The 14,362-nt window shown below is 42.2% G+C and overlaps 1 protein-coding gene across 2 annotated transcripts in view; it reads left to right on the top strand.

Annotated features, from left to right (window-relative positions):
- The window catches only part of ephb1 (EPH receptor B1), a gene marked incomplete at both ends in the record, with an annotated part of 136,596 nt that overhangs the window by 98,580 nt on the left and 23,654 nt on the right, over positions 1-14,362 (top strand). For both annotated transcript variants that reach the window (XM_079227671.1, XM_079227672.1), the window contains 2 exons: positions 4,797-4,921; positions 11,812-11,974. In XM_079227671.1, coding sequence (XP_079083797.1) covers positions 4,797-4,921; positions 11,812-11,974 — 288 coding nt within the window. The remainder of the gene's footprint in view (positions 1-4,796; positions 4,922-11,811; positions 11,975-14,362) is intronic.

Here is a 14,362-nt window from a genome sequence, read left to right as displayed (position 1 = left end):
TCATCTGTATTCCAAAGTAGATTAATCGTACAAAGGTAAAGAAGATTTTATTCTTTCATCTCTTCCTTTCTCTCTCTGTCCCTCCTTTCCTTTCTCAGTCAGACACGGGGAGGCTTTGACTTTGATTAATGGTGAGCCAAGCTCTGCATTAAAAGCCAGGGGCAGCGAGAGGGGCCAGATAAAAGTGGAGCACAGGAGCAAGGGATGGGAGGGATGGAGGGAGGAGAGAGGAGTGCAGGACACAGTCACCAATCAATGTCAGCATCATCGTCCCAGGGTGACAGTGGGGGACGCAATGGAGGGGACAGCGGTGCTTCATTGGGCTGAACCTAACCCTCATACAGCCACAGCACATTGTTTCTGACAGGCTCTTCCCACATAGGCTACTAGGACACACAGAGATACGCACTGAACATGTGCTCACGCTCTTTATTTTTCTCTCCGGCTTTTCCTCTCAAACACGGTCCCTGTGTGTCCAGTGGGACACGGCAGTAAGAAAAGTTTTGTATATATATATATATATATATATATATATATATATATATATATATATATATATATATATATATATATATATATATATATATATAGGCAGTGTTGTGAGAATTTGTTTTGGAAAGGTAGAATTTTAAGATCAGAAATCAATTCAGAATTTACTTTAGCCTTAATTTAGCCTACTATTTCCAACTAAGTTGCCATTGTGTGAAACTTAATTAAATGTGACATTGTGGTTGCATTAGCTCGGGTTACCTTTTGCCTCAGCTGACAGTGACATATTCCAGTCTTTGGCATTTTCAGTTGGCATTGTTTCAATTCATGCATTCGTTTGTAGCCCTCACAGTTAACATGTAGATTAAATACTGCATGGTAATTATGAAAAACTAAACTCATAAAAACAAACTCATTGCATGAGTTGTGGGGGCTGCTCTGACACAGGAAGATGATGTCTCAATCTTTAATCCCACCCACAACACTCTGATTGATTCGGTTGTTTCTCCAAATGGGGTTGAAAGCCCTTAATAAACACAACACCAGACCTTTTTGAATTGCCGGAAAAACAATGTGGGTTGTGAGTCATAGGTCTGCACCCGGTCCATATACACTAGCACAGGTTTAATCACTAGACGCTTAGCACTTGGAAAAATACAAAAACATTATCTCTGGTAAAAAATGGATGTTTTTCTGTCTTTGCGCCTGAATGCATGAATTGAGTTGGGACCAGGACCTCTCCTTCTCAGCCCTTTTTTTTTTTACACTGCAGGAATTTCTGTGTGGAGTGCCCCTCCCCTGGGCCTGTCAGGAACAGTGTGTGCCTGTGGCCGGTAATTGATAATGCGGCCCAGGCAGCCCTAGCCCTGGTCAGTGGAGCGTGAACCAGCCTGAGAGGCAGAGAGGCTGAAGTGCACCGAGGTGAAGCTTAGCCCTCACACTCTCTGTCTCGGGTGAGAGAGAAAGAGGGAGGGTGGGGAGTGAGGTGAGAGTTAGGCATGTAACATAATCCATTTGCAGTGACAAGATAAACAGAGCTTATTCATTTGTTTACAGTTACATTTTAGGTAATTATCTGACACTCACATTGTCAAATGCTTACCCAAATCACAAATGTAGAATAAGCCATATTTTCTACAAAACACAATTTACAACAACAACCCCACTGATGAAAATGTCAGGGTTTTTTTCTCCTTTACAGAACTCCTTCGACCATCGAGTGGTTATTGTAAGGGGAAGTACAACGAGAAGAAAATAAATAGAATAATTTAGTTGAGAGAGGGTGCTATTTGCAGCCTTTTGAAGAGAGGAGTTATTCAGAAAGATGGTGAGTGAAGACCAGGTGGAGCGATGACTAGGCTTCAGCAGCGAGCAGGCCGAGAGCCAAGAGGCTGATGGGCACAACATGTAGAGCATGGGCTTGTGTACAGACATGGGGGTGGAGATTCGTTTCCAGCACTGTATACAACACCAGGGCTTTGAACTTAATATTAGCAGCCGCAGAATCAGTTTTCAATCAAACGTACTTGTACGTTCACAAGCTGTTTTGATGAGTAAGTTTGGTTGGATTCATATTTGAACTTTGAAACTAAATTAGCACCTTAGAAAGGTTTGTGATCATACAGTAACTTTTGGGGGATATTCACATGACATTAAATAGATTAATTTGTTCATAAAAGCTAAGTAATTCATATTTTTGTTATAATTTTGTGACATTTATTCATGCCATGTCTGTTAGATTGATTTATTCATACTTGAAGACCCTGAAACCAGCAAGCCTATAATCAAATTTAAATCATAAAAAAAAACATCCTAGTCATCCACTCAAAAACGATTCTGCTTAATTAGGACAGTGCGTGTGATTTGATCAGTTCATATTGTGTGGGCAACATGATTAAACAGCTGCGCAACTGTCATCAAATTGTGATTCAATCGTTGCTCTTCCCTGATTGGTGCATGGAAGTAAAAGACATCACGTGTTTCCAACCGAGCCCCACCCACCACCGCTAAGAAGAAGAGGAACACACAATATAGAAATCTGCAATAACTGTTCTGACTTTGGCAGAACAGTACATGAACATATTCTGTTCATGTAGGACCACACCATTTAAAGTAAGAAGATGATAAAAAAAAAATCTTTGCAGGGCCTTAAATCTACTGAAAAATCCTCTACTCCACAGGAAGTGGTGCATTTTAACAAAATTCAAACAACAGTGGTTTGTTTAGAACAAACAGAGGAAGACAAAACATGACAATTAGCATGACATGAATGAAAAAGACAAAATAGACAAATCCTCTTACTTGTTTATCAGGGATCCAAATGAGCCCTGGGAAGTGTATGATGATATGAACTGTGCAGATTTTAGAAACTCACTCACCTGCTACTGCCCAAGACAGCACTCTCTGTGACATTTAGCAACTAGCCCCTAGATCACACATATTAACATAACAAATAGATGCAGAAAAAGTGAGTATCGGCGCCAGGGAAATTTACTTTTTCTTCACAGAGGAGAAAGTCTGAACTACCCTGATGCAACTGTCTGCAGTGATACGATAGCAGATTTGTTAAATGTCAAAAATGTGGAAATCTGCCAAGGTATCACAGCAAAAAGACAGGGGGGTGGACTCTGCAATGGCATATGACACCTGTTCTGATGGTAAATTAGGCTCTTATTACAGACCTGTAGTGCAGATAATAGATCCAAGGTAAAAAATTATTTCAGCATCATCAGATGCTGCCCTGGGTCAGAGGATCTTGTTACATCGGAGTAATAGATACCCAATGTTTCAACAGGGTGTGGTACTTCAATCAGGAGAGACAGTGAGTGATTAGTAGTTCATGTTTATTATGCCAGATGATGCATTCATGGGTTACACAGAATTCATTTGACGCTTGAACTGGAGATTGAGATTGCGCTGTGTTTGCCCTGAGCAGCATCAATCTGTAGATCCCCCCGAGGAGTCCAGACACTGGTGGTGGTGGATGAAGGTTCTGCTGGAGTTGCTGGAGATGCAGATGGGGTGCTGACTGAATCTGAGAAGGCGGATGGTGCTGGGGAGGCGGGTCATTTCTGACTGAGACCTTTACAGTGCCGACAGACAGTAGAACCAGTTCTGCTCAGGCTTCTGTCTGAATACAATTGAAATATGTGAAGTCATACACAGAAACCAGCACACACACAATACATGTTGTGTCATTTTTACATTCCTGAATATGTCTGACCAAATGGGTCCTGAATGAGAGCAATTTAATTTGACCTTCTACATGCTGTTCTGATTAATACATGTCTGTTGCAATGGGCATTACACTCTTGAGAATGCATGTATTCTAGGTAATAATCATAATAATCATGGAATAACTGTAACACAAAAGCCCAGTTAAGCAATTTCTCTGACGGCATGAATTACTTTAAACATGCACTTACAGAACACTAGGGAATGACTGAGACGTGATTGAGACAATATGTTTTAGAAATATGTCATGACTTCTTTGTCTTTCCTGCCAGAATCAAATTTGACAAAAAACAATGGTAATTATTACTAAACATTATTACATCGTGTTGTACAGCCATATGTAGCCCTTTGGAATTTATTTCCTGCATCCAATGCATCCTGAGGATACCACACCTAGTGCTCATATAATCTGCCCGATTCAGTGCAAAAGCGGACTAAATCCTCCATGATTGGTGGCTGGTCTCGAGCCAGATTCATGGTGACTGACCATTCTGGCGCAAAGGTAGCCGGAGCCCTGCTAACTAGAGCTGACACTCAGCCCAAGTCCACACCCTCAAATCTTTCCCAAATCTGGCAACCTTATTTTGGCCAAAGCCAGCACATATTTGGTCCTGCAGTGCCAGAATATGGCTGAGTGAAGCTCTAATCGGCCCGACTCAGCTGGCTACCTGGGTACTGATGAGAGTGGCAGTTGTTTAAACTTGGATTTTGTGCTAACTACTGATAGCTGATGATGGTTTGTTCTGGGAACACACACTGGATGATATGTATTGCAATTGTTATGCACTATTTGTAGAATGTGCACCGGCATTCTTGGATGTCTTAGTGTGGATTATGTACCAGCTATAATTAGCTGTCATAAACGTTGTTATGTGAATATTAGACAGATAATGAAGTGGCTGTCCCATAGCTGGCTTGATATACTAATTTATAAATCTAAAGTAAAGAATTAGTAGGGCTCAACTTGTGGTTGAGTGTTTTTCTTTACTAACAGTTCGGGTTGAGATATCTGAAATAATCAATGGTTTTCTAGAAATATATTGATTTTGTGTTATTCTCTCTGTGCCCTACAGCACCCTCCATAGTTCCCATCATGCACCAGATCAGCTCCACTATGAATAGCTTCACACTGTCTTGGCCACAACCAGAACAGCCCAATGGCATCATCCTGGACTATGAACTGCGCTACTATGAAAAGGTAATGTGTGTGTGTGTGTGTGTGTGTGTGTGTGTGTGTGTGTGTGTGTGTGTGTGTGTGTGTGTGTGTGTGTGTGTCTGTGTGCGTGCGTGCGTGCGTGCGTGCGTGCGTGCGTGCGTGCGTGTGCATGCATGCATGAATTTACATGTTTATATCTGATAGCATCTCCATTATACTGTAAGTCTATATGTATATGTTTAAAGTGCCAGCACTGGTGTTGTCTCCTACTCTGCACATGCATAGCAAACTGCATGTAAAGCACCCCAAGAGTCCCCTGGGTTGATAATATGTTCTTTCATTGTGTTCACTCCGTCTCTTCCACTGTTCTTTGGTTTCTGCTGCTGATGAAGTAAATAGGTTGACCTCTGCTCCAGGCCCACTCTGCACAGTGCAGCAACTTGTCCCGCTGTGAAAATGCATTGCATCTGGGGGGGAGTCACATCGACCCGTCTGCTCACACACAATACGTCTGCTTTATTAAGTCACTAGCCCTACCCCACAGCGCCACTGCTGCTCCAGTATTGACCTGTAGGCTTTTCCCAAGGCCTTGGACATAATCGGAGACTCTAGCTTTTTGTTTGGGCCCTTGTTTGTCCTCCTAAAGCTGATCGATAGTTATAGCAAGGTTGGTCATGCACATTTCTTTCCCCCCAGTCTTTGTCATCGTAAGCTAAGACTTTTGTCGGTGCACCTTCACCCATGTTCTGCTCTCCAAGTAAAAGACAAAAATCAATAGAGTTTTATAAATGTTTTTCTTTTTCTGTTGAGTTATTTATTTTCACAGAAACCTATTTTGACTAAGGTTCGTGGATCAATATTCACAGCTCCACCTTAGAATACTGTTTTTCACATTTAGCATTTTCGATCAGGGAGAACAACAATCATGTTTTTTTTAAATTATGTTTGCAGTTGGAAACTCAGTTATCCAATAATTGCTGCACTGCTTGCTGTTTCCCCCTCTGGCATTGCACAGGTCATGAAATTGAATCCGATTGCCATAGCCTTGAGAAACCTTATCTGCCAGACAGCTTAGTGTCGTGTAAATAACACTCATACAGCCTTCCATTAGCTCATGAATATCAATGAAAACAAATCCTGTTGATGTTTATGTAGCATGTCTTTGCACAAAAAGATGAGCACGGCGTAATCACAAATTACTGAATTAACAAGGACAAGATCACTAATTGCACTGGGAGGATTCAGGTGACGGAGAGGTTGCGCTTTACGCTGTCTACCTCTGTTTCAATGTACCTTCATATCCTCCTGTACGCGTGTCTAGGAAATGTACCACCATATGAGTGAGCGTAAGACACATGAGATGAGTCAGAGTGATTGCTTTGTTACACCAGGCCGTGGAGATGAGATTGCCACGTTGGCGGTCCTCCCTTGACACTTGTCACATTTTGGATGTGACAAGGCTTTTTATAGACACTAAACATACTTTTCCTCAGCCAGCCACTGCTGTCCAAAGTGCCACTGCTGATGTGTTTTTGTGCCTGATTAAGCAGAAACTCTCAGAAGAAGAAAAAAACAGATGGTGGCAAATCTAATGCCATGTGTGTAATTTCCATACCAGTTTAAATGTATTACACACATGCATGATGAAAAGTCAGTATAAATGCTCCGTATCACACATGTTGGCTCGGGTTACTGTACATGCATGTTGCATATGGAGGAGCCAGGAATGAAATTGCTTCCCTTCGAGGTCAGTCCTGCCAGCTCCCCATTGATTCTCTGAATGCTTGAGAGGTCCAGAAAATCTGGAAGTTGCATGCAGCCGTAAAGGGAGGAAGTCTTTTAGTCATAAAAGGGGATGTGTCTCACCTCTTTTTTTATGCATCTCACTGGTGTTTGCATTAATCTGAGAGTAGTCACACTGTGTTGGCTCTGGAGTTGATTGTCTCAGCGTGCCTGGCACAGTCAGCCAGTCCAAATACACGCTCTAACAGGAAGCACCCTACATCCATTTACAAGAGTGATTTCTCCAGCAGCATGCCATTGTCACTCTCTGTATTGAGTAATACCTCAGGGTAATCATAAAATAACATTCAACATTTTATCTTTTTACAACATTTGCTTAATGTTGTAGTTTTACCCATCAAACAGATAATAGATTTTGCAGAACTTATATTGCATTTTTTTTACAACAAATGTTTTTCTTAAGACTAGTTTTGTGGCTTGTTTGTCTTGATTTGACAGAACTGGATGCCATGTCCAAGATCACAATTTTTCATTCCAACAAATGTTGTTCATCAGGCAAATTCAAGGCGTACACATGAATGTGGTTTTCTTATTTGGACCAGTGTTGATCACATGACCTGCAATTTCAACTGTGGCCACGACCCTAAAAAAGCTCTTTTCCTCGACAAAACTTCATGGTTGTGTCTATTAGCCTGGATTGAGACTGAAAACAGCATCTTTTTTCAAGAGGGTGCAAGTTGTTTAAGGTACCACTGAGATAAAGAAATGCAATCCAAGAAGAGTAGTTTGAGTAACAGTTGAATGTGTTTAAAGGCTCACTGGGTTATCACAGGTGTAGAAACATCTGTTTGCAGCTTGTGATGACCCCCCCCCCTCCCCCCAACACACACACACACACACACACACACACACACACACACACACACACACACACACACACACACACACACACACTTCCACACTCCATGACATGACTAAAAGGGAGGGTAATGATTGAAAAATAATGCATTTTGACAGTTTCACCTGAAAGCTGTCGTGAGTGCTGAAGGCTGTTCTCTCAATAGGCTTCATTTTCTTTTTCAACCCACCATCTCATTGCAGAGTAAGTGGTCCTGGGACTCTGTAAATTGGGAAGCAAGACGAAATTAAAGGTTTTCAGAGAAAAAGTAGATTCCCATGCTCTCGGTCTCTCCATTTTTCTCAAACCTTTTTTCCCTTCGGTGGCTAGAAAATTTGGGGAGGGTGGAAATAACTCAGCATAGCGGAGGTCAGGCCTTCCATTAAGGCTGGAGCAGAGCAGCCACTGGCTCTGGGTACTGATGGCTCTGTGTGTATTGGTGTCGGAGAGAGGGTGTGTGCATGTGTGTGAGCTTTTGTCAGTGTTTGTGTGTGAGTGTCAGTAGTAGTTCAGGTGCATCCATTCTGGATGACAGCAGTACTGTCATGCTGCAATGGGAGAAATTCAACAATCAAATACAAGTTTGCAGCATATCACCGCGATCTGCAGCATACTGACCAGAGTACTGACCCCTTGTACTTTACATACAATTAGCCAGAAGAGAAGCCTGGAGTATTTATTATTCTTTCCTTCTCTCCCTGCTAGCCTTCAGAGTCGACCACTGCACTTTTGTATACACACACAGATGTTGTAAAGACGAGTTTAGATTTTTTTAATGGAACCTGTGAAAAGCAGAACTGGTGCAGCACTCACTCCCTTAGTCCCCACCAAGGGTATTCACATTTCCTCCCTCTGACTCTCTTCTTCTCTGTCTCTTTGTTTTGTCTCCCACCCCACTCACCCAGGCGTCTTTGTTGGTCTCCAGGTGAACGAAATGCATTCAAAGAGTCATCTCAAAAGGAGGTGGCTGCAAAGAAAAACTAACTGAAAGCACGGAGGCAATTACATTCGACTTCAAATGATACTGCATATAAGACGATCTCATCGCTCTCATAGCATGCTCACCAGTATTTAGCATATAGCTTTGCAGAATTAGAATGAGAGGAAAATATTTTAAATGTTATTGCCGTATGGTGATATAGTTTGCATTATTTTAGTTTGTTTATTTCCCAAAACGATTAAGAGGCTTAAATGGTCTTTTAATATCAGATTTTATCAACATTGTATTTCCATTCAAACTTGCTAGCATTTTCTTTTTTAGATTAGAATTCTTGAGGCAATGTTAATTATTTGCATTTGGTAATAAAACCCATCTAGTCTGTGAGATTTAAATTGTTAGCCCATCTCTCCCCCTTTCTTTTCTTTTTGCCTTTTAACCGTAGGCAATACTTTTTAATTTGAACATTAATGGGGGATGTCACTTATTTCTTTCATTTCCAATTTACAGACATAATATTCGCATGTTCTCCCTCAAACACTCCCCTTTCCCTTTGTGTGAGTGTGTGCGCGTGGGTGTGTCTGTGTATTTGCATTTGTGCATGTGTGTCAGCCTGTGCAGAGGACACAAGGTATATCCACAATGATAGGCGGGCATGCTGTCCACACACACACACACACACACACACACACACACACACACACACACACACACACACACACACACACACACACACACACACACACACGGGAAAGGGGGGAGGGGAGTGTTTGAGGGAGAACATGCTAATATTATCAATAAATTATTATGAGTAAAATTGGAATATATCATATTCAGTCAGAATTGTTTTTATAGCCCAAAAGAAAACCGGCAGTTACAAAAAATGTATTGGAAGATTTAACAAGAACTTGGACTTTCAGCAATATGTTTGTAATAGATCAGTGTGTTAGCCCAGTTTCTGTCGTCAATGTGGTTCCAAGGAGGTAGATATAGTTTGTGTATGTTATTGCACCTCTTGCCAATCAGCAATATATGCTAGGAAGAGCATTATGGCAAAGTTTGTCTCTGTGATTTTACTGAATGCTGCAGAAACCAAACTCCCCGCGTCGCTTCCTGTCTGTCACCCCTGGCAATGCTTTTGATTGGCTGCTCTACCATCTGCCTTCCCACCTGCAACTCTATCTTTATTTAGCAAGTTAGGGTGTGGCCCTTATAATCCCCATTTGACTGGCAGCAGGAGAGGACCTCTCGTGGCTGGAAGTCCCTCCTGGCACAGCCTTTTATTGGCTATCCCCTAACCTGCTGGAGTGCCAAATGCCACCTCATTTTTAGGTGGCAGATGTAGGTGTGTGTGTGTGTGTGTGTGTGTGTGTGTGTGTATGTGTGTGTGTGTCTCATACTCCCTATTTGACTGGAAGCATGAAAGGGCCATTCCTAGCTGGTGCTCCCTCAAGGGATTCTCCCCCATTGGCGGATTGCCATCTGTCTGCTCACCTCCTTTCCATTCAAACTCAACAGATGGGGGTGTGGTCCTGAGAAATGCAGGAAGACTGATAGCAGCCATAGGCAATTCATGACCCCAAGTGGTCCACTCATCCAGATGAATAGGTGACGATGGCTCCAGTCTCTCATGGGGTTTCATGTCTTCTGCAGCTCTTTCAAACGAACAAGCTGCCTCTTTAAATTCAAGTTTCATAATTGTATAGTATGTGTGTGCTGCACATTGGAGACATTGGTAGTTTGTGTGATCTAATGGACAAAAGGTCTGTGAGATGATTAAACTCTCTAACCCAGTTACATCCAGCGTTCCATTTGTAAACATCGCTTTCCTCTCAGAGATAGAACGAGAGCCTGTTGGTGCGATGCTCTTCCATTCCAAGCCCAAACATTTGTCTTCATCAAGCCCAGAGTGTCCAATAAGAGCTAATGTGATAGCACAAATCATTATGTGGGGTTTCTCCATCTGCTCAATGATGGAGCAACCGGAATGATTCAATTACACCAATCAGATTGGATAATGATTTTGATGTGGGTTGCTTCTGCCTGGCATTTCTTATCGCTTCCTGCCATCATCTTCGTCCTCCTACTCCCCCCTCCCTCTTTGCTTCCCCGTTGCATATCTATCTTTTCCACTACACACTGTCAACTCAGATTGGCTATTCATAGTTTCTGAGATCAGTCATACATGTATTATAAGATGTAGTCCAGCATGCAATAGTGTGTTTACCAAGCTTTAAAAAAAACAGCCTGCCTCGATTTACACTGTTTTACTGACACAGGGAATGTTGGCCCCTCACTTTCAGCTGACCCCATCCCTCTCTACAGTATGTCTGCATCTAGCTATCAACAGCCTGCAGTGGTGTGCAGTCTTATTTTATGGCTGTCATATTCACTCTGGGTTATGGGAAGGTGACAGGCCTAAGTAATTACTGATCCTCCATATCAGATACCTCCAGCAAGCCCCAAACTACACCGCAGCAGACTGCCTGACAGGCTCTCTTGAGCCAGGAGAGCGAAAGACTGAGATACAGTATCTGAGATCAGGTTCCATGGTCATTTACATATTGGTTGGCCAAATGTATGCACACATACATACATGCATGTGGAAATACAACTTATAGGTACTCAAATGCAAAACAGAGCATCCGAAAAAGGGCACATATCTTGATAGAATATTAAAACAAACAGCAGTTGCAATGAGCATCTTTATAGCATTTCCTTTTCATGGAAAAACAAAATGTTTTCTAAAGGTGGAACTGGCCTGCCTTCATATATTTAAAAGGCAGCTTACTTCATTCAACAAAACAACAGCATGTAATGTTCAAACTTCTTGCTGTAATCAAACTGCACGTCTGACGAGACACATATGTAATGCTATTCTATTACTATTCAGAAGTAGCTGTTGCTTTTTGTAATTTGCAAGAAATGACTACCTTTACCTCCCACATGTTGTAGGTGTGTTACTGTATGAATGGACTTACAGTGTGCTTGCGTGGATGTTGGGCTTGTGTGCATTTTAATGTGTGAATACTTGCTGCAGTGTTGTGTATTTGAAGTTCAAACTAACCAAAGCCTTATTAAAAACTGAAACAAGAGAGCTCATTATTCGGCCTCCATCCTCTGTCCATATTGTTTACCAAAAGTTGACTACATCTCCTATTTATCTGTTTTAGAATATCTACAATATACAGCCACATTTGGTCCACTTCTTCCATACTATTTCCTGAATATACTCCACAGATCTGGTTTTACAAGTGTTTTTTTAATTAACTGTGTGGATAAACACCTTCCTGCTGACATCTTTTCTGTAAGTCATCTCTAACCTGTTCCCCGTGTGTTCGTTGCTCCTTTTAGGACCATGCAGAGATTAACTCCACCATCCTGCGAAGCCAAACTAACACTGCACGCGTGGAGGGCCTCAGGCCGGGTACAGTCTATGTGGTACAGGTGCGGGCAAGGACTGTGGCTGGCTTTGGCAAATACAGCAGCAAGATGTGCTTCCAAACCCTCACAGATGGTAAGAATTGTCGAGCCAGGAGAAACAGCTCTCTCTGTCTCTCTGTCACACACACACACACACACACACACACACACACACACACACTCTAACTCTTTCTTCCACTCTTGTCACTCTTTGTATTTGTTGTTGCATTATTATTAGTAGGTGAGATGGAGGGGAACTGTGATGTTGGATTGCACTTCTATGTCCACGGCGAAATTTATTTCAGGTTTGAATGTGTGTGTGGGTTCTTTGAATATGTAGAACTCTGAGTGTCTTTTGTTTGTGCTTCTAACTGTGCTTGATCCAAAATGCTTCGCTAATTGGTTTTTCACCCAGCCCTTCTGTTGCTGTAGAGCCATCCCAGAATGCATAGCTGTGATTAGTCGTTGATGAGATTAATTTTTTGCCATGGGGGGGCTGGATTGTTGGTGAGGGAAGGGGATGAAGAGGAGCTGCAACACCTGCTACACTGGCAAGGTTGTGGAACTAAGTTTATTACTGTAAGTGCAAGGAGGTGTGTGCGCAGGGTTGGTGGTAGTGGTGTTGTATTTCACTTCTTCATGTCGTGCTTTTTCATAGAGCTGCCAGCCAGTAATATCTGTGCTAAAATTAACAAAGAATGATACAGTGGGGACGGATTTAACATTCCCCTGGATAACATTCAGAAGAAATGCATCCTTCACTGTACCTTGCTGGACTACTTGACTACGATGCACACATGGCCATAGCTCAAAATATCCAAAACAGGAAATACATTTTCCCATTGTGTTGCATTAATGGAGATGTTCACGATGAATAAGAGGGTGATGATCTTGAGGGAGGGGAAGATGGGAAGACTATTAATGATGATGAAGGTGATCAGTGTGGCTATTCACCAGCACAGAGCAGATGTAGTGGCACAGTCCCTTTGCATCACCCTCACCCACAAACAATCTTTCTCTCAAACACATACACACGAAGGTGCACACGCGCCGCACCCGTTCGCACAAACACTGTTTACAGTCATCCGTTGGCTCGCTGCCATAGCACGACATTCGTCAAGGCAATTAGCAGCAGATGCTAGAGAACTGCTGACAATCACACACACGGATCCACCTCCTGCCCCTCTGCTGGTTTCCCTCATCCCCTGTCAAGGCAAGGCAAGTTTATTTGTGTGGCACATTTCAACAACAAGGCGATTCAAAATGCTTCACATAAAACCATTAAAAGCATCAAAACATAACACAGAGAAAACAGGATTTAAAAACAGTTAAGAAAACATTAAAACAGTCAAAAAGCTAAATAGAAATATAATAATCGTTTAAGAAATAAAATGCAGTAGTGAGATGCAGTCCATAGCCGCTTCACCATACCATGAAGACGCCACCACAACCACTGCTCTCCCCCCACGTCGTTTCTCGAAACATACAATTCCTTTAGTCTATCCTTCGGCACGTTTTCATATGCTTTCAAACAACATTTTTTTGCCACTCATACTCACAAGCAGGGAAGACTTGATTCACAGTTGTGATGAAAAATAAATGATTGGTCCATCAGTAGGGTTACTGATGTCACACTTCTCCAGTTCTATAATAGTCTGAGGCGCTGCTAACTAACTGATTGTAATAGGAGCCTATTTTCCAACCGATAGGCACATAGATAGATTGTATATATAGCTTTCTGGCTGCCAGGGAAAATCACCAATCACCATTCTCATATGATACGGGTGAAGGCGAGATTTATCGAGACTAATGTCTATCAAAAGAGAACAGAAAGACTGCCTGAAAACTCGAGAAGCCGGAACATCATACACACTGTTTGCTTGAAAAGTACTTAAATAAATGTGCAAGTTAAAAGAGTGAGCAATTCCTGTCACATTGAGTTTCCTTATATATCCCAGCTCTCACACTGCTCCGAAAATGCATTAGTTCTCCCTTTATCACTTTAATCCAATAGACCCATTCTACACGGGGGATTGGATTTAGAAGCTGCTGATTTGCCTGCAGCATGCTAAATCCCGCATTGCTTTAACTACAGTGTTTGCTGGTGCCAAAGTCGCCGGAAGACAGGCACACAAAAAGATAACTGAAGATTCTGCTGTGTAGAGTTTTTAGGCAGGCATTTAAGCTGTCCTCTGAACTACCACCAGCCTGTGTCGGCTATGAACATAAAGCATGCCTGGGCTACATGTGTAAATGACAGTAGACGACTTCCTTTTCAACATCTGAGAAACAACATTCCAATGTGCACTCTCGTCTGCTCGTCTCTGACAGGTATTGCAGCAGAGGAGGCTAAGAGCCTTCAGTTTTATGCTTCTCTGTCACTCTGTGTCTCTCTCCTGGTTTATCAAACACAACCTGTCAGTCAGTCTTTCTAAAGCTCACCGGATTTCAGTCAGCACGGGCTCAGCAGAGAGATCTATAT

Source organism: Taurulus bubalis, assembly GCF_910589615.1.
Source record: "Taurulus bubalis genome assembly, chromosome: 1".
Taxonomy (NCBI): domain Eukaryota; kingdom Metazoa; phylum Chordata; class Actinopteri; order Perciformes; family Cottidae; genus Taurulus; species Taurulus bubalis.
Note: the sequence above shows the minus strand (reverse complement) of the source record. Positions and strands in the feature narration are given on the sequence as shown.